General features: G+C 35.4%; 1 protein-coding gene across 2 annotated transcripts in view; it reads left to right on the top strand.

Moving 5' to 3' along the window:
• Positions 1-17915, top strand: part of LOC100620198 (T-cell receptor-associated transmembrane adapter 1) — a 36901-nt gene extending 18986 nt beyond the window's left edge. For both annotated transcript variants that reach the window (XM_003358820.4, XM_021070416.1), the window contains 4 exons: positions 1902-1938; positions 8230-8291; positions 10373-10461; positions 15356-17915. In XM_003358820.4, the coding sequence (XP_003358868.1) occupies positions 1902-1938; positions 8230-8291; positions 10373-10461; positions 15356-15598 (431 nt within the window). In that variant the 3' untranslated portion in view covers positions 15599-17915. The remainder of the gene's footprint in view (positions 1-1901; positions 1939-8229; positions 8292-10372; positions 10462-15355) is intronic.

Raw genomic sequence — 18540 nt, 5'->3', positions numbered from 1 at the left:
TTTCCATTTTGGTTCATTACAGGGTATTGGGTATAGTTCCTTGTGCTATACAATAAGACATTTTTGTTTATATATTTTATATACAGTAGTTTATATCTGCTAATCCTAAACTCCTAATTTATACCTCTTCCACCCCTTTCCCCTTGGGTAACCACAAATTTGTTTTCTATGTCTCTGAATGTTTCTAATTTCTGTCCCTCTGCTTATTGATATTATTTACATTTCTCAAGCTTTCTAACTTTGAGGGGCTTCCATTAACTTGTGCCTACTGTGCAACTTCTCAAGACTAATCTGAAGGTACTTGAAAACAGCTGCATCTTTTAGATGCAGCCATGGTAAGACATTTCCTCTGGGCTATTGGAAGGGTATTTTTGATAGATCCCAAATGGATTACATTTATCGCTTTTGGTGCCATAGCTGCTTGCTGTTTGTGCTCTGCCAAAACTTCCTGTATCTAGTCTTGCACAAAATTCTTCCAAATACATTGACATGTGACATGTCCACTTTGTCCTCCAATGTAATGATTTTAATAATTTGTTTCAATAATGCTTCTCTGTGAGTTAAACTCTATGGAGAATAACTCAACTTTGTTGCACATAAATCTAACTAAAAATAATCCTTGTAGTTTGGTGACTTGCTCAATTATCTGAAAATGTTTTTATTAGTTTCTTACCAACACACACTGTTTTTCATATATTAAACTGAAAGATCACCATTTGATTGCTGTTGTAAAACCATTTGATTGTTGCTGATAATGACTCAAAGACCTAGGTAATACTGAAATTCACTCTCACATGCTAGCATTTGCAAGATTTTGGCTTTTATTTAATGTCAGGTTAAATAACATGCAATCAAAATATAATAAATATCATACTATATACATCCATCCAGTTCAATATCAAAGAAAATTAACAGATTACCAGACTTCATAACTTTGATGTTAATTATTAAAACTGAACTCTGAACTTCTCATAATTTCCCTCAGTTATTCATTATGTCTATTACCTTTCTAAAAAAACTTCTTGAAACTTTCTTTCCAAATTTTGAATACATGTATTTAATTTGAAAGAAGAATACATCCTTTCATTTGCCTTTGAACTACTACCTCCAGGGTTGCAAGTGGATATTTTCTGAGAGTTGGTATGTAATTTTTCATGATTTTATGATCTTACATCAAATCTCTGGTTAGTCTTGTTTTTGTGAGCCAGCACACTGTTTCATTAAAAGCCATTCTACTGTTTTGATTAATGTTTGGAGATTGTCCTCAATTTTTTCTGAATTTCTTCTCCCTAGACTCTTTAGCTCTCCTTACCTCTCTGTTGGCACCATGTGAATGAAATGGAATCACAACCAGAGGAACTTCCTGAACACTTCTTTTATATTATTGTCACATGCCAATAAATGTTAATGGACACTTCAGAATTAGACAGATAGATAGATAATAAATAGAAGCATCTTCTAGGAACTTTTCTGGGGGGCAAGGAAGAAAAGCTTACTCAAACTAGCAAGGGCAAAAAGGTTAAATTTGTCAGAAGGAAGCAGAGGTATTGTGTGGAACCCAAAGGCAGAAAGTACAGTCATGCCTACAATGGACTGGAACCACAAAAAAAACCACAGGGACAGAGGTTCCAGGGTACTCAGCTTGGTGTTTTCCCTGCATAAAATAGCCACATATCTGGGCTCTATGTCACTTCCACGCTGCACTCTTTCCATTGCAGATTGCTAAGAGAACATGATTGGCCCAAATCAGAGAAAATCTTTATCCCTAGGTCACACAGTGGTGGCCAAGTGGCTTTACTAAAGATGTTAACTGACATTGAGGCTCAGCTCCTCTCAGAACATGCTCAGGACACATGTATGTCAAAATTTCTTTTAATCTGTTTACTTTGAATATCTTTCAGATAAAGTATACTTGTACTCCGATGACTACATTCCCAGGTATGTAGAAAATGAGTCAGAGATTATGATTGCCAAGTAATAAGGAAAACATTAATGTTCTATTGCTTATAGATTTGGCTCAAGAATGTTTCACTTGGGTTAAAATACAATTAAAAGTGAATTTTAATTACTTTTACTTCCATCTGAAGATGAGTAGTTATAACATTATTATCTGCCCTCGTTACTCATTCTGAGTCAATGAGAGAGCTGTATAAGGAATAAAATGAGATTCCAAATTATTATCTACAGAATCCTCACCAATTTTAGGAAGAGATACCCTAGATTATGATTCAATTCAGACTGTAAGAATGTGGTCTAATTATATATAGAATTGTGTGCCTCTTAAGAATTTCAGAGTGGAAAGAAATCGGACAATAACATAAATTTAAGATATGTATGCATCGAGACAGACAAGGATGCTTTGTGCTATGCTGTTTTTAAAGGTGTTGGCAATTGATAGGGAAATGCGACAAATAACTCTAAAGTGGTATACAGTTATAGATATACTTTATTCTCTTATACATATTAGGCAAGCTGCAAATAAATTTGTATAATGTGATACTTTTTAAAATGAAAGTTTATGGTACAAATCATAGTAAAGAAGCTTCATTTTCTTGGATAGTATATTCTGACCCAAATGTGTCATTGGTTTAGAAATTTCTCTTTTAGGATCAAAAGAAAAATCTAAATATAGAGAATTTCCTAGGGGACCCTTCAAGACCTTTTCGAAATGGTAGTCAGAAAGGCTGAAAATGTCTTTCAAAAACACAGAGCTTTCTCGCTGGACAGGATAAGACTGTAAGCTTTTTATCATCCCTTTAACAAAAGTCTTCTCCATGTGGCAATATCTCTGGAAGATTCAGGATCTGGGCTGCAGGCAGACCCACACAAATAAGAACATCTCTATTTTTATGACTATTTTTAACATGGGATGTTATTGTGAGATAATTTTTAAGTCATAGGTCATATCAAGAGCAATTTGCTGATTTGATTATAATAAAAATATAACAAAAAGAATCTTAATAACTATATAGAATTTAGTCTGATGATTGTTTGGATGCTTGTCACTTGAAAGACAGTTAAGATGCAATGTGATAGAAAATCTTGTGGGATGGTCATTTTGTCAAAGACGGGGTTGGTGGTTTTGGGGTTAGGAGGAGAAGAATTAGAAAATAAAATTGGTAAAATACTCATCTCAAAGCAAGCCAGCTCTTAGCTATGGGGAAAATTCAGAAAAGAGGCTGGTTCTTTCATAACATTCAGTCATTCAATAAATATTCATTTAACAAATAAGCATTTGTTAGACAATAGAGTTATAAGATGAAAAGATACAGATCCTTCCCTCAAGAATTTAATAATCTATTATCTATTATAATAAATCTCCATTTAGGCATAATTTGAATATACAATGCAGATTGTATCTATAAAAAGTGGTTGGCATATTAATTCACAAGTTTGTGAATGTACTACACAGCTTATCTATTTCTCTGATTATGTAGTTTGGGAGCCAAAACCTTATAGGAGAGCATGGAGGCTTCAGGAAGAAAGAAACAAATGAACTGTCCCTAGCCATTAAGATATAAACATTAAAACAGCAATTGTAAACAAGGGCTGTCTTTCTTAGGTGGGGTAGAATTATGGATGCTTCTTTGGTTCTTAGATGGTTTGAGGCCAGATAGGAGGGAGGCAAGCTTCCATCACACTGGGTTACCTGCTTCACAGTCTCCCCGCCCCTACTCAACACTGGTTTAGGTGGGAAGCTGTGCTGGAAGGGAAATAAATTTCCTTCTCTCATCTTCTTGCTTCCCCAGATTTCTGCCTTTCCTGCTTTTAGTAAGTCAGTAACATGATCACTTTAAGGACAGCATAGCTTCTATGTCTAATAGAGAGTTAAATATACACTTCCTGGTATTTACCCCTGCGTCACTTCATTCTTTCCTTTAAATGTAATTCTACACAAGTCTTGTCTTTTGATCTGTGTTAAGAGGATAAGGCAGTGAGAATATCATGGGCTTGAGATCCAGACACTTCTGAATTTTATTCAAACTCTTGCAATTATTAAGTTTGTAACCTTTGGAAAGTGAACATCCCTGAAGTTGAATTTTGTCATCAGAAAAATATGGATTATAATACTGTACCTACAGAGGGAGTTGATTTAAAAAGCTGGCTGCTTTATTACATAAAAATTATAGTCTAAGAAAATTCCCACTCATTTGAATGATATTCATCCCCAAAGTTAGGAAAGCAGTTCTGATAATTTAGGAAAGCAGTTCAGATTTATCTTAAGCTTCTTTTAGCTCCTCAGTTTTCAGAGTCTCTCTCAGGAACTTAGGACAAATTCCCAGCAGCTTTTGCGTGGTCTTCTCCTGGGTGGCACTGGAAGGTGCTTTTATCACAAACATCTCGAGATGATTTCTTGGACTTCTAAAGCTCAGCAGGCTGGGGGAGACCCTTCACTCCCCTCCTCTTTGCTAAATGTGCTAACTTGGTACCCTGGAAAAGACTTTTATTCTCAATTGTCCCTTTCACCTGTTCTTCAGGTTGAGTGTTCTGATGACAATAGAACTCCTGAGGAGCCTCCCCTGGCGTCTCAGACTTCCAAGTAGACAGGCAGATGAAGCCCTCAATGGGGCCACTGCCTCACTTGAACCAAAGTATCTCCACATTTTCCAGCCTTCTGTTTGTTTTAATGTACAAGTTACCACAATCCAAGCTCCAACTCTGTATGAATGTAGAAATCTAGTCCCCTTCCTAAGTATTTTTGGCAATTCCCCCAAATGTACTTACAGATTCCAAAAATCCTAGTCTTTATTGACCTTTCCCTCCCCTACCTGCCAGCTCTGTGTCACTGCTCTAAGATTCTTTCCCCATCTTTTTAGAATTCTTCATGCTGGCAAATCTTTCCGGTTTCTGTCTCCTTTCCCCTAAACTTTGAAAAAAAAAATTTTTTTTTTTTTTTTTTTTTTTTTTTTTTTGGCTGTGCCCATAGCACATGGTTGTTCCCAGTCCAGGCAGAGAAACCAAGCCACAGCAGTGACAATGCCAAATCCTTAATCACCAGGCCATGAGGGAATTCCCAAGACTCTTCTTTTTAAATGCTCCAAAGCACTGCCAATATAAGCTCCTGTGTTTAATTGACTTTACAAAAAAGTGGACATTATTAGAAGGGCATTTGAACACTAATCAAGAGAATCATAATTTAATATTAGACACCATTGTTAGATACCAGTGATAGAGTCCGTTAACATTTCCCCTTAGGAAACACTACTGGTTCTTAGGTTAACCCTAAGCATACTAAACCTAGCCATACAAAAATTGCTGGGGTTTACACTTCTTTCCTGGACCAAGGGTCTATATATCTATCACTTTGTACTTCTCCAGGCTCTGGAACACCCTCTTTTGGTTTTCCTCCCCAATTACCAGCAGCTCCTTCTTGCTTGTTCCTGAATGATAAGACAATAGAGTGTCCAGGGCTCATCTAGTGAACCCCTTCTCTAATTGTTCTTTAACATTTTTTTAAAAGTATAATTGATTTGCAATATTGTACCAATTTATGCTGTGGTACCAATTTTTGTGCCAATATATCTCCTTTTTCTCATATTATCTTCCCCCATGTTCTATCCCAGGAGATTGGATATAGTTCGCTGTGCTATACAATAGGACTATATTGCTTACCCATTCTAAATGTAGTATTTTGCATCTACCAACCCCAAACTCCCAGTCCATCCCACTCCCTCCCCCTCCCCCTCAGCAACCACAAGTCTGTTCTCATTCCATTAGTAATTTCATCCTCTCTCATAGCTTTAAATAACATTTATACACTGATGAAGCCTAAGTATACCTATTCAAAGAAATGTCTATTAAGCAAATCAAGTTAACACTAAAACCAACTTCTGATAGATCCCTGTGCTTACTCTTTCCTCAATCTTTCTACCTCCTTAAAGTAGTTTTATAGAATGTCTTTTGTTTTTATTTGGATATTAGAACCCTACATTTATGTCACAGGATTTGAGAGCTGAAAAAAAAATGGGGATTAAATATAATTTAATATCCTTAATTTATAAGTTAAGGAAATCAAAACTCAGAGAATTTATGTCCAAAATCACCTAGGCAGAAGTAATGATTTTTTAAAAATTGAATTATTTAATCTACTTAGATAATAAAGCATTTGAGGAATTTTCTTTAAAGGACTTCATAATAAAATATAAATAAAAACTTTTTTAAAAAGACTAGAGAAATATATGTGAAAATAGAAAATTGGGACCCAGGAAAAGATGCAATTAATATTATTTTAAATTTTAGAGTGTCAGTAAATGTGTTAATTGGTTAGAGGGTCATTTTAGACATGTTGAAGACAGTGGAGAATCTGATCTGGCCTGAAACTTCGAGGTGCACTGGCCTCTAGGCTTATTTATTCATTTATTTTTAATAGTAATCAGTCTTCAACATAAAACACTGCCAAACATTTGTGCTTGAAGTTTATTAAATATTTGCAATAGGCTGGTGTTATTTGGTATTAGCCAAGTAAAAATAATACTTTCTAATTTGTTGGTTAGGCAACTGCTTCTTTATAATAGTTTATTTGAGACGATTAATCATTTGAGACCTGCCTGTAGACACAGGGCACTGCATTATAAATCACATCTTGTTTTCATTCATAGGGAATGAAATGATGTTCATTTTTTGTACATGATTTATCATTTGCAGGTTGTATCTCTATCTATGTGGGCTAGGAAAATGGATGGATTTTCTTATTAAAAATTCTTCACCTTTTTCTATTCTATTCTCTGCAGAGCCAGGGAAAATCCATGAGCAGGGACTACTCTGCATCCCAACATTAAGTTGTAGTGAATTACCAAGGGAAAGAAAAGTTACGGGTTAATTTCTTTGCTATCAGATAAGCATCTGGACTTTTCAAATCATTTCATACAAGTATCATTAGATTTTTTTTTTTTTTTTTTAGGACACCTGCTTAGTACTCACATATACTGTGCCTTCTTTCAGTAGCATGTGGGTAATATAGGTGTTATGCCTTGAGATACACGTTCTTTTTCCTTTTGGTATACTTCCTCTCAGCTCTAGACGATGTGTAATCTCAAAGTTAAAGCAGTTGCTGCTGTTATAGGAAATGCCATCCTCACTGCCTGAAACATTCTTCTGTTCCCAGCCTGCTATTGTGGAAGCTGGTCACCAGGGGCATTGTCACTGTCTGATAACAATACAGATCTGTCTACTGTAATCCTAATAGGATTATTCAGATGAGGCTTTAAGGAAATTTAAACAAACATCAAGAACAAATAGTATTCAGAGCTTTAGGATCAGATTTGCATTACAATCTTAGTACTGACAATTACTGTCTCTCTGTTTTGGCAGTTTACCTCTACAGATTGTAAATTCCTTATGTACACAATTGGGATTAAAAAAAAAAAAAAAGCCTCTCATAGGGTTGTCCTGAGGGTTGAACGAACACTAGCATAAAGAAAAGCTTTTACAATTGGTATTCATGTTGATAGTACACAGAAGGTTAGGGAAAATATGTTAATCATTGTGAATATCAGACTTCTCATCTGTAAAATGGGAACTAATATTTATGAGAATTTCCCTGGGTTTTTGATTAATATATGTAAAACAGCATGGTGTTTGGATATAACAGGTGATCAATCATTTTATCGCATCTGTCAAGCTGAGTCTATTTCTCTGGTCTCATTTTTTAATCATCATTGTCAGTTAATATTAGTAAACAGGGTGTTAGGGATCTGTTCGGAGTGATACTCATGGCAAGCAAACAGAAGCACAAATGTACAGTTTAGAGCACAGATAATCTACCTTCTAATTCCAGCTCTGTCAGCTACTGGTCTTGTGACTTTCAGCAAATTATATAACTAATCTGTGCCTCAAGATCCTTATCCATTAAGTGGAAATATGCTATAGTTCCTATCTGGTCGGATTGTTGTGAGAATTAAATGAATGAATATATGTGTATATATATGTATATACATATTTATATGTATATATATATATATATATATATATAATGCACTTCAAATAGAATCTGACAAACACTGTAAGTGCTAAACAAGTATTTGCTATTATTGTTTCCTGAAAGAAGGCCCAAAACATAACTTCTCAAATTCATACATACACTTGCACTCACTTGCATATCTGCCTTGGGTAGTCGAGGCTGAACAAGAACATGCAATAGTTTACCCAATATTAATTTAGCTGAAGAATTAGTTATGAATTATGTGTAAAGTACATTCTAATAAGGCAAATTGTTTGTCCTTATTATAGGGAAGATGAGTATGATTTTGAAGACACACCAATTTATGGTAACTTAGGTAACGTGATCTCAGGTAAGTTTTATTTTTTCCAGAAACTAAGTTTATCTATAAATCAATTACCTCCACTTAATTCCACAAAGAATTGGAGATAGCTTATTTTTTTGTCACAATCACATGTTTAGGTATTCCAATGATAATCATAAATACAAGTATATTTAGCATATCATTTAGTATATATTTCCAAAGTTGCATATTGTAAATCTCATTGCAACATTCAGTGTAAATTAACATCCTGTTTTTCTATATCCTCTTCATTTCATCTAGCAGTAATGAGAATACCGGAAGTATCTATTACCATGAATTTTGACACACACAGAATTCTATGAAATAAAGCTATTTCTAGAACAGAAAATGGCCCAGGGAAACAGTCCTTTATCCTCTCTATGCAAAAGCAAGTCTATAATGAATAATCTGGAACAAAAAACATAGTCTCTAGTTTCCTTTGTTTTAACTAGTTCTTTTAAGGTAGAGAACCTAAGGTTACATAGATGACAAGCAGGGAAAGAGAAACACCAAACCATCAATGAGTGGTTCATACATTTTTTTGTTCTTTTGTAACAAGTAGTCTTCAGTTCCCAGCATCCCTTATTACTTGAAATATCCCAACCACCCAAAAAACAAAATGCTTCTAAATGCTTCAAAACGAAGAGCTATGATCTGATCCCAGCACTCTGTGAGAGAAGCTGTGAAGGCAGCTCTAGTATTTAACCCCATCCTTGCCCTTCAGGATCTTCACCTAACTCATCATGGGAGGCTTTGGGCTCAACTCCTGTTGATCTCTGAATTGCAGACACAGACATAGCCAGTAAGGGACTAAATTTATCTGAATCTCTATATATCTAAACAGTATGGAATTTGTATGAGAATTTTTTTAATTTTTTTAATTTTTGTCTCCCCCCATTGTAAAGTGTTCTCTAAGCTCTGTATGCTGAAGAATTAGAAACCATTTTTTGGGGATAGACTATTAAAAATAATTTGCCCTCCTGTTTCCCCTTGCAGAATTGTTGTACCACCTATGATATTTGAAGACCTCATTTCTTATGTATTCTGGTGGCTCAAAGCCCACGACATCTTTAATCACTCTGTCTAATGAACACAGGTGTCACTCTTACGGGTTATGTTTTAGTAGTTGCACGACAGGGCTCAGGAACCTGCTATTTAATAAACCTCCCAAGTGACTCTTATGCATGTTTTCCATGGTCTATGCTTTGAAGAACACTGTTCTATGGACCATTTCTCTGCATTGCTTTTCCGAGGAGACTGAATTGACTATGAAGTACCTTGTATTATAGTAAATATATCTTTTCTTCTATGAGGTCAAATTGGTACAATCCACATTTCTGCCAGGTTACTCGCCATCCTACAAATCACTAACTCTCCTTCCTCTCCCTTTTGAATGGGAGTATCTGGGGGAATAAAGGTATGGATGATCCAGTAAACATCCCCACAGGATGAAATGAGTGCATGTCTGCTGGCTGGTGGGCAGGGCACAAAAACTCCAAGTACCTAGGACCAGCATTATACACCCCAGATGCTCAAAACAGCCTGGCTGAACTGTCCTGTCACTGATTTATGGGACAACAAACATAATTAAATCCTCTTTTACAAAAATAGGATGTAGGATTTTAAATGCCTCTAAATAAAACTTATTAGAAAAATTACCAAATCATAATCATCAACATATGTGCTCCGTACTTTATGCCACCTGCACCATTTTTAGTCATGCTTATGTAGAAAAGAACACAAGTGACCCTGTAACTTGTGGGATCTCTATAATGTTGAAATGGCAGTTTAAATTGAAACTGTCATGTCCTGCAATGGTATGAAAAAATTAATGTGATCTAGTCCTTATCCCAAGTGACTGTCTTTTGTCTAATTTTTAATGTTGTGGGCAGCAAACTCTCCACAGTCTGATCTTCAGACAACGGTTTGTGCCTCCTGACTTCTTTGCATCGCCACAAAAAAAAAAAACTAGTCAAACAATCCCCAAGGGTTTCACATTGATAGCTAAATGTTGTTTGGGTCATGTATTTTTATTTGTGCCAGCATTTTTTATTTTTCCCTTGCAAATCTCTATCTTTTCAACTCCCAAGAACCAGTGGATGAGAACTGCTATGAACAAATGAAAGCTCGACCAGAGAGATCTGTAAACGAACCGAAAGAAGACACCCCACCTGCACAGGTAAGGTTTTTTTTGTTTTGTTTTGAGGGTTTTTTGTTTGTTTGTTTTTCTGTTTCAACGGTCAAGTTCAGCCTAGGCCACAGCAAAGCTGTATGTTTTAAGAGCATAAAAGCAGCACATTCTGATAAACATCGGAAGCAGCCTGTTAGAAATTTTGCATTCAGAATTGGTGTCAAATTCTAGAGCTTGAGCTCTAAAGAAAAACTCAAAGACAAACAATGTGCAGAGCCACATTCAAAGGGTCAAAATTGTGTACACTTACAAAGATGATAGATTTCAAGATTTCTCTCCCTAAATAATTAAGTTTTTCCTTTCAGAGTGAAAAAATTACATGTATCACAGAAATAAATATAAAATTGACACATGTAAAGTGTTCAGAAGACCTAGAGGTCAGGAATTTATGGTGGATGGGGAGAGAGAGAGATCTTTAGTGAAAAGATTAATTAACTAGCTGTAAAAGACCATGCCTCTGTTTTACAAGGAAAATGAGTATAAATTTAATACAAATCTTATGGCTATGGTCTTATGGCAAGAGATTTTTGTACACAGCTTGTGTGAGAATAGACAAGACTATTGCCTAACCAGAAACAGAAAAACCCAAGAAGAAACAAGTAGTTTATACTTCTGCCACAATCAGTTCAACCTCCCCAGATATAGCACTGCTGTTCACAGTTCTTAGCCTACATATGGCTGAAGTATTATGAATTTTAGTTGAAATCGTTCTTCCCTCTCCTCCCCAATCTTGTCCCTTTTATTATGTGCCCTCTTGTATTTCCTAGAAATAGTCACAGGGCCAGCATTTCCTATGCAGTTGTTATGTGTTGGACTTGTATTATGTGCTTTCTAAGCATTACCTTCTTAGATTCCTATGAGAGAAATAGCATGATTAATTCCTATTTGACAGGTGTTTGCAAAAGATGAAAAACTTACCCTAGAGACTCAGAAATTAAGTGGGGAAACAAAATCCAAACTTAGTCTTGCTTAATAGAAAACATTCTCATCCTGAATATTGATCACAGCTTGGTAACTTCTCATTAAGATAGACTTTTTCTCTTTCTTTATGTGAATCCCCTTAAAAAACTAGAATTCTTTCAATTTTTACTAAGAAGCCAAAGATATGGTAAGGTTTAAGCAAAATGTTAAGTTGCCCTATTATGGGCAAATCTGTCATGTGATGTTCAATTAATTGTAAATGTATTTCTTAGATAAAAGATAGGAAAAACTGCATGTTATAATATGATCTGCAAAATTCGTGATAATAAAAACAAAACCTCTCAGAAAAGGTTAAAATATAACCACACCACCTAAAATGCAGAGATTGACAGCACCTTATTTGTAAAAGAACTGAGAATTCTGAATAGAAGTTCCTGTTTAATACATATGAATAGGCCAGCTTTATTTGTGCTACATCTGGTTTTTACTCAAACAGAAATTGTGCAAAGCCTTAAAATTTCTTTAAAAAGTCTGCTATTTTATAAATTAAATATTTAAAGACCCTTCTAAGGAGATTGGTCTTTATTCTGTTACACCCTTCTCACAAATTTAATTTCACAAATTAGAAGTAATCTCTTTTTATTTCCTCAATTCCATTTTATTAGAATGATCATTATCATCAAAAATACTACCCAGTTTGCTACTATGATACTTAGTTACTTCGGTCAATTACCAAAGCATAAAGTATCCACAATACGATGCAATAAAGCTTGATGAATACGTGTTTTTTTGGAGAAAGAAATAAGCTCCCTGCCCTTTGAAAATAATGCCTACAGTTGAGAAGTTGTAATTTCAGTATCTGAGTCTGCTATTAACTAGGAAGTGTTGATCAGGAAACCTATGATTGAGTTCGCAAGAGTTCACATAGCCTAAAAAATTTGAGGGACACAATGTGAACTTGCTTCTCTTCTCTTATCCTCAGGTCAAAACTTCTTACCTACCCCTCCTTTCCCTCCTATATCAAAAGCATCCTCTCTCCATTCCAAAGCCAATATTCGTGCTCTTAACTAATTATCCTATTTTTTTAAATAATTGAAAATACAAGATATTGAATCTCCATTTTCTCATTACATGAATTACTATTTACCTACCAATATGCACAAATCTCCCCAATATTGAAAAACAAGAACCTTACTTCAGTCTGTTTTTCTAATTCCTAAACTTGTTTTTACTTTCCCCCAGTTTTCATTTTTTTAATCCCTGTTTATATATTTTCCACCTATCTACTCAACAGAAACAACACTCTGAAGTCACAAATGACTATGACATGTACGATTTGTGGTTCTTTCTCTGGACTCATACTTTGAACTCAGCAGCACTTGAGAAAGTTGGCAAGACATACGCTATTTGGAATACTTTCAGTGATAAATGCCAAAACCAGTTCAGCCCTCTTTAGCATAAAAAGAAAATCACTGGCTCATAGAAATAGGAGATGTAAGGGTTTTTTTTTTTGTTTTTTTTTTTTTTTGTTTTTTTTTTAAGGACCACAGTCACAGCATATGGAAGTTCTGTATTGCTAGGGGTCAAATCTGAGCTTCAGCTGCCAGCATACACCACAGACACAGCAACATGGGATCCAAGCTGCATCTGCAACCTACACCACAGCTCATGGCAATGCCAGAAGGCTGAGCCATAGGGCAAAGCCAAGGATTGAACCTCATTCTCATGGATACTAGTGGGATTCATTTCCTCTGTGCCACAATGGGAACTCCCGATATTTTGTTTTTGAAATTATTGAATAGGAGGCTCTCTCCATTTCTCCTCCCTGCTTCTCTCTGTTGCTGACTTCATTCTGTTCTATTAGCAACAGACTCTTCCATTTAGGTTGGGAAAGCCACTGGCAGATTCAGATTTTCTTCCTCCTAACTCTAGAAAAAGACATATTTTTTGTTTCTGCATCTGTACCTCAATCCCAAAGATGCCATTTAATTGGTTCTGCTGAAGACACATGCCCACTTTGGGGCCAACTTCTGTTGGCAGGGGTAGTGAAATTTATTCTAAACTGGGTTGCATACTTAGTCCTGCACTAGGCTTGGAGAACAGCATTGTAACTGATCACCTCCCCAGGACCAGATAGAGGAGAGAAATTTCCTAAAGGAAAATGGAGAATTTATCGAAGGAAAAGAATAGAACAAAGTGCTGCACAATTGAAAAAGATATCCACCCCTTAGTATTACTGAGTGCCCTCTGTTTTGTTTGTTTGTTTTCTTTTAAACTTCATTGGCATCTTCTCTATCTATCTAGGCAAAGGCAAAAACAGATAAATGCACAAGATGTGTTCAGGAAGCAATAAAAGGTCCAGTTTTCTTGAAATACAGAGGTTATATAGGGGAGTAGTAGAAAATCAAAGTGGAAGGGGTGAAGCATAAGCATGGAAAACCTCAAATGTCAGGCTATGATATTCAGATTTTAGTCTATACACTAAAATTTTTGAGACAAGATGGTAAAATATGAAATTTAGGAAAAGAGTTTGAAGATAGTATGTGGCTAATTGGCAGAGGGTAGAGACTAGAGCAAGGATACCAGTTAGCTTATGTACAGTTTTTCAGAAATGATTATTTCAGGAATAAAAAGTCAAAGTTACCAGAGAGCTTGTAAATAGGGCCATCCCTCTGCCTGGCAGAGAACATAAGACAATTTACGTTTTAGCAAGGAAGTGACTGCCAACAGGGAGAAGCTTATCCATGCATTAGGGGTTTTGTTAATCCAAATGTTGCTTCCTTACCCTAAACCCCAAAATTGATATACCTTTGGCTTCCTCTGAAAGGGAAATCTTAATAGAGAAATTATTTGTTAATTCAGTGGCTGTCCTAAAGTTTTAGCCTATAACTTCTGATAAGTATAATGCCACCTTACTTCTGGACCTAGAAAAACCAGATTTGAACTGAGTGATTATATTTAAACACTGATTTCTTTCACTAAACACATACCACAGTGCTACATGATGAGGGATTGAATTTGTGGACGTAGAACAGTGGATATGGGGTGGTGACTGTAAGATTACATGTGAATTTTTACCTGCTCAGAGGATTGGCATCCCTAACTCCAACATTGTTCAAGGGTCAATGGTATATTATCTCTACTTGCTAATAACAATGTAAGATAGGTATTCAAATTTTATAAGCAAGAGGCTCAAATTATTTTTAAAACTGCTCTAAGTCCCATGACTAGTATGTTACAGAGCTGAAATTCAATCTTAGACTCTCCAACACCAAATTCAAGGTTGTGCCTTCAAGGTTGCGCCTTTCTCCAAGTTTCTCTAGTCTCCTGCCCTTCTTATTCTAGTATTGACCCAGCTCTAGGCCAGAGAGGGCCACTGGGACCTCCTGGATGCCAATGATGAGCTCAAAGGGAATCTGAGGACAGGCAGGCAAGAAGGAAACCATAGGGGGAAATGGGAATGTATTTCTTGCCAAATGCCAATCATATAAATGGACACTATTAAACTGTTACTTCCGAGTCTCAAAAATGTAGAAGAATTGGGGACTTTTGTGGGAACCACCAAATGACCAATTATTAATAAAGCAGATTTTTGGTGAGTTAAATTCCTTCCTATCATGCTTATTTCCGGTTTAACAAATCAGAGTATCATTACTTGTCAGCACTCCCTGAGGTGAAGGCAGGCGAGAGGCAGGTAAGAATCTGTCTAAAAGCTTCATGTATATTAAAAGAATGGAAAAAACTATACACATGAAAAGTTGATTTAAGCTTTTTTTCCCCACTCCAAGGTCTTGAGTTGACTATTGTTTTTCATTATCATCCTAATTGACAACTTTGGCAAATAAGGTAGCTAAAGCCAGAGAACAGACCGTGTGTTTTTTTGCAGGCGTTAGACATTCCTAGAGGACATCAAAATGAAAGAATGGCCAACAGTGAAAAATTAATGTGCTTTTCTTTTCAGGAAACTGAAGAAAAATTGTGCTATGCCTCACTAGATCGCAGCTCTGAGGGGAAGCGCAAAAAGCCCAAGAAGCAGAAATCTTATTTGTCAGACAGGAATGAAGATGGGCAGGCACCCAGCCTTTCTAAGACCACTTTGGTGGATGGTTTCTCACTAGAAAGCCAAACAATAGAGGAAAACATTCATGATGACCCCATCAGGCTGTTTGGATTGATCCGTGCACAGAAAAAAAATGTAAACTAGCTGGACTGTGATCTAGCTCAATGATCCAGTTCTTACTGGACATGGTTGCTAAACAAAACAAGATCCCCATATGACAGCATGATTTGTCAGGGCGATGATCTGATTGTCTGTTGGTGGGATGGTGGCTTGCCTCTTACCCAGAGCGTACATTCACACATAGAAAATGTTGTACCATACAAATTAGTTATTTAAATTAGATATTTGAATTCACTTTAAAAATACTTATGGAGTAAAATGTAAATGAAATCAAATTTGCAAATCGATCCTGATAACAAAGTCATTTCAAAACAATTCTTAATACTCAATGAAATCAACCCCCAAAAATGTTTTAAGCATAAATATGTTTTGGATTGTGTTGGAAGAAAAATAAAAGTCTTTTTTTTAAACAGTTCTTTTTCACCAATGTGAAAAACATAATTGAAAGAAATTTCTGATTGAAATTTAAAACATTAAAACATTCCTAAGAGAAGAGGGATAATCTTCTTCTGAAGAAAATAGTTATCCCAGATGGAAATATCTTTATTAGTTTTAAAGCTATTATAAAATTCATGCATGTGCCTTGTAACGAGTATCAAAAAGCATTTAGATATTCCACTAGCCAGAGATAATTACTGTGATCAACTCTCTATAATCCTTCTAAATATTTTTCTGAGCATGACCATATATATGTTCATTACTTGTTTTTTTAAACAAAAAGGGGAATGTTAATTTTATACATATTATTTAAAATTTTTAACTCAATATATTGTGGACATTTCCATTATTATTTTTAACTATAAATACAGTTATAATTTTAATGCCTGCCTAGCAGTTGAAGTACATTTAGCTCATTTCCAATCTATTTTTTTGCCTTTACAAATAACATTTGTAATGCAACTGCATTTCTGCACATATTTGAGTATTGTCTGACTTCTGAGGCTAATAAAATCTAGGAGAAGAATCATTGCTTTAAAAGCTGTACATAGCATGAGTCTTTATAGAGTATATTTCTGAAAAGTGGAACGTTTGGTCAAAAATGTGTGTTCTGTGTAAATTCTGATAAGTGCGCTTAAATTGCTCTCCAAAAAAATATTTTAAAAAGCTATCTCCATTTGGAGTAGGAATTTAACTGGGTTTCAAATCATCACTGGCTAAGAAAATTATACATGACAGCTATCAGTGCTCTCTGACTGGAGCTTAGTAGATTTTAGTCTGTCTTCAGTTGTTTGTGGAGCTGCTGCAGCAGTTTAGGTGCTAAATTATACAATGAAGAGGAAAGAGAGACTCTGCACCCACTGAACTACAGTCCAGGAGAAAAGGCAAGTATCAGGCTAACAAAGAAAAGTGTAGAAATGTGATTAAGAAAACAGAAGAATGGGAGATACTACTGGAGAGAGGGCATCTCTGAAGAGGGAATTTTCATTCTGAGAAGTGAACAGTGAGAAGGAGCCACCCGCATAAAAAGAGGAAGGAAGAGCACCTTTTGTAGAATTCTATCATTCAGAAGTGTCTACTTCAGTCAATAATTAATTTCCATGATGAGTCTGTAGAAAATCAAATGCTAATAACAAAGAAAAATAATTTAATTTGTCCACAATGCCATAGGAAATGCAAAAAAAATTAACATGTAAGGGAAGAAGAAAAAAAAAATCAGGTTACTTATTTCACAGAAGAACCAAGAAAAACCCACAATAAATAAATGATTAATAGTTACATGTTGACTTTAAGTTTTTGCTTAATTTAAAATAATCTTTGCTATCATATGTGTTACGTTGTTACATTTCTATATATACCACGGCTCAGTTAAAATTTGATTTGCATTTTTGGCAGTTATTTTTTCCTGTAACTTTTCCACATCATTCACTTACCTAGTACCTAGAGATATTTGAATTTTTTCCCTCTGGTTTATATCATTTGAATTTCAAAATATTTCAAAGTTTTATGCACCAATTTATCTGATGCCCATTAGTCAGGAAGGTTTTTAGTTACAAATTTAAATTCTTTAATAGATATAAAGGCCCTTCAAGTTAGCGATTTCTTATTGAGTGAACTTTTTAAGTTTGTGTGATTTGAAATGTCCCTTTCATCTCAGTTGTTGAATTTATTGGCATGAAGTTGTTCAAAATACCCTCATATTCTTTGAATATCTGTAGAATGTGTAGTGATTTCACCTCTCTTTAATACTAATAATTTGCTTCTTTTTCCCCAATCTGTCTGGATAGAGATTTAACAACTTACTGATTTGCTAAAGAACTAATTATTGTTCACATAATTTTATTGTTTTGATATTTCTGTCCCATTTGCCCTCTGATCTATATTATATCCTTTATTTTGCCTACTTTGTATTTTGTTTGTTCTTTTTAAGCATTTTAAAGTGGAAGCTAAGGTCATTCATATGAAACTTTTCTTGTCTAAAATAGGCATTTAGTTTCATAAATTTCCCCTTTTAAAAATACTGTTTTGCTTTAGCTGCATAACACAGATATGTTTTGACCTGATGTTAGTTTGTTCATAGTGGACGGGAATATGTCCAAGTGACAAGGTAAGTCAAAATGTTTTTCGGGGAGTTCCCATCTTGGCGCTGTGGTTAACGAATCCGACTAGGAACCATGAGGTTGCGGGTTTGATCCCTGGCCTTGCTCAGTGGCTTAAGGATCCGGCATTGCTGTGAGCTGTGGTGTAGGTTGCAGACCCTGCTCGGATCCCATGTTGCTGTGGCTCTGGCGTAGGCTGGCAGCTACAGCTCCGATTAGACCCCTGGCCTGGGAACTTCCGTATGCCATGGGAGCGGCCCAAGATATGGCAAAAAAAAAAAAAAAAAAAAAAAAAAAATGTTTTTCTATCTCACCCAGAAGCAGAATTCCAAGCAACTTGTCTCATTTTAGTGAAATTTTACAATGTATTTTTAGTGGAATTTAGAGTAATCCTATGACCTAATCAGGACTCTTTGAAATGTTAATTAA

The sequence above is a fragment of the Sus scrofa genome, chromosome 13 (genome assembly GCF_000003025.6).
Source record: "Sus scrofa isolate TJ Tabasco breed Duroc chromosome 13, Sscrofa11.1, whole genome shotgun sequence".
NCBI lineage: Eukaryota > Metazoa > Chordata > Mammalia > Artiodactyla > Suidae > Sus > Sus scrofa.
The sequence above is the reverse complement of the archived record's forward strand: the minus strand, read 5'-3'. Positions and strand labels throughout refer to the sequence as shown.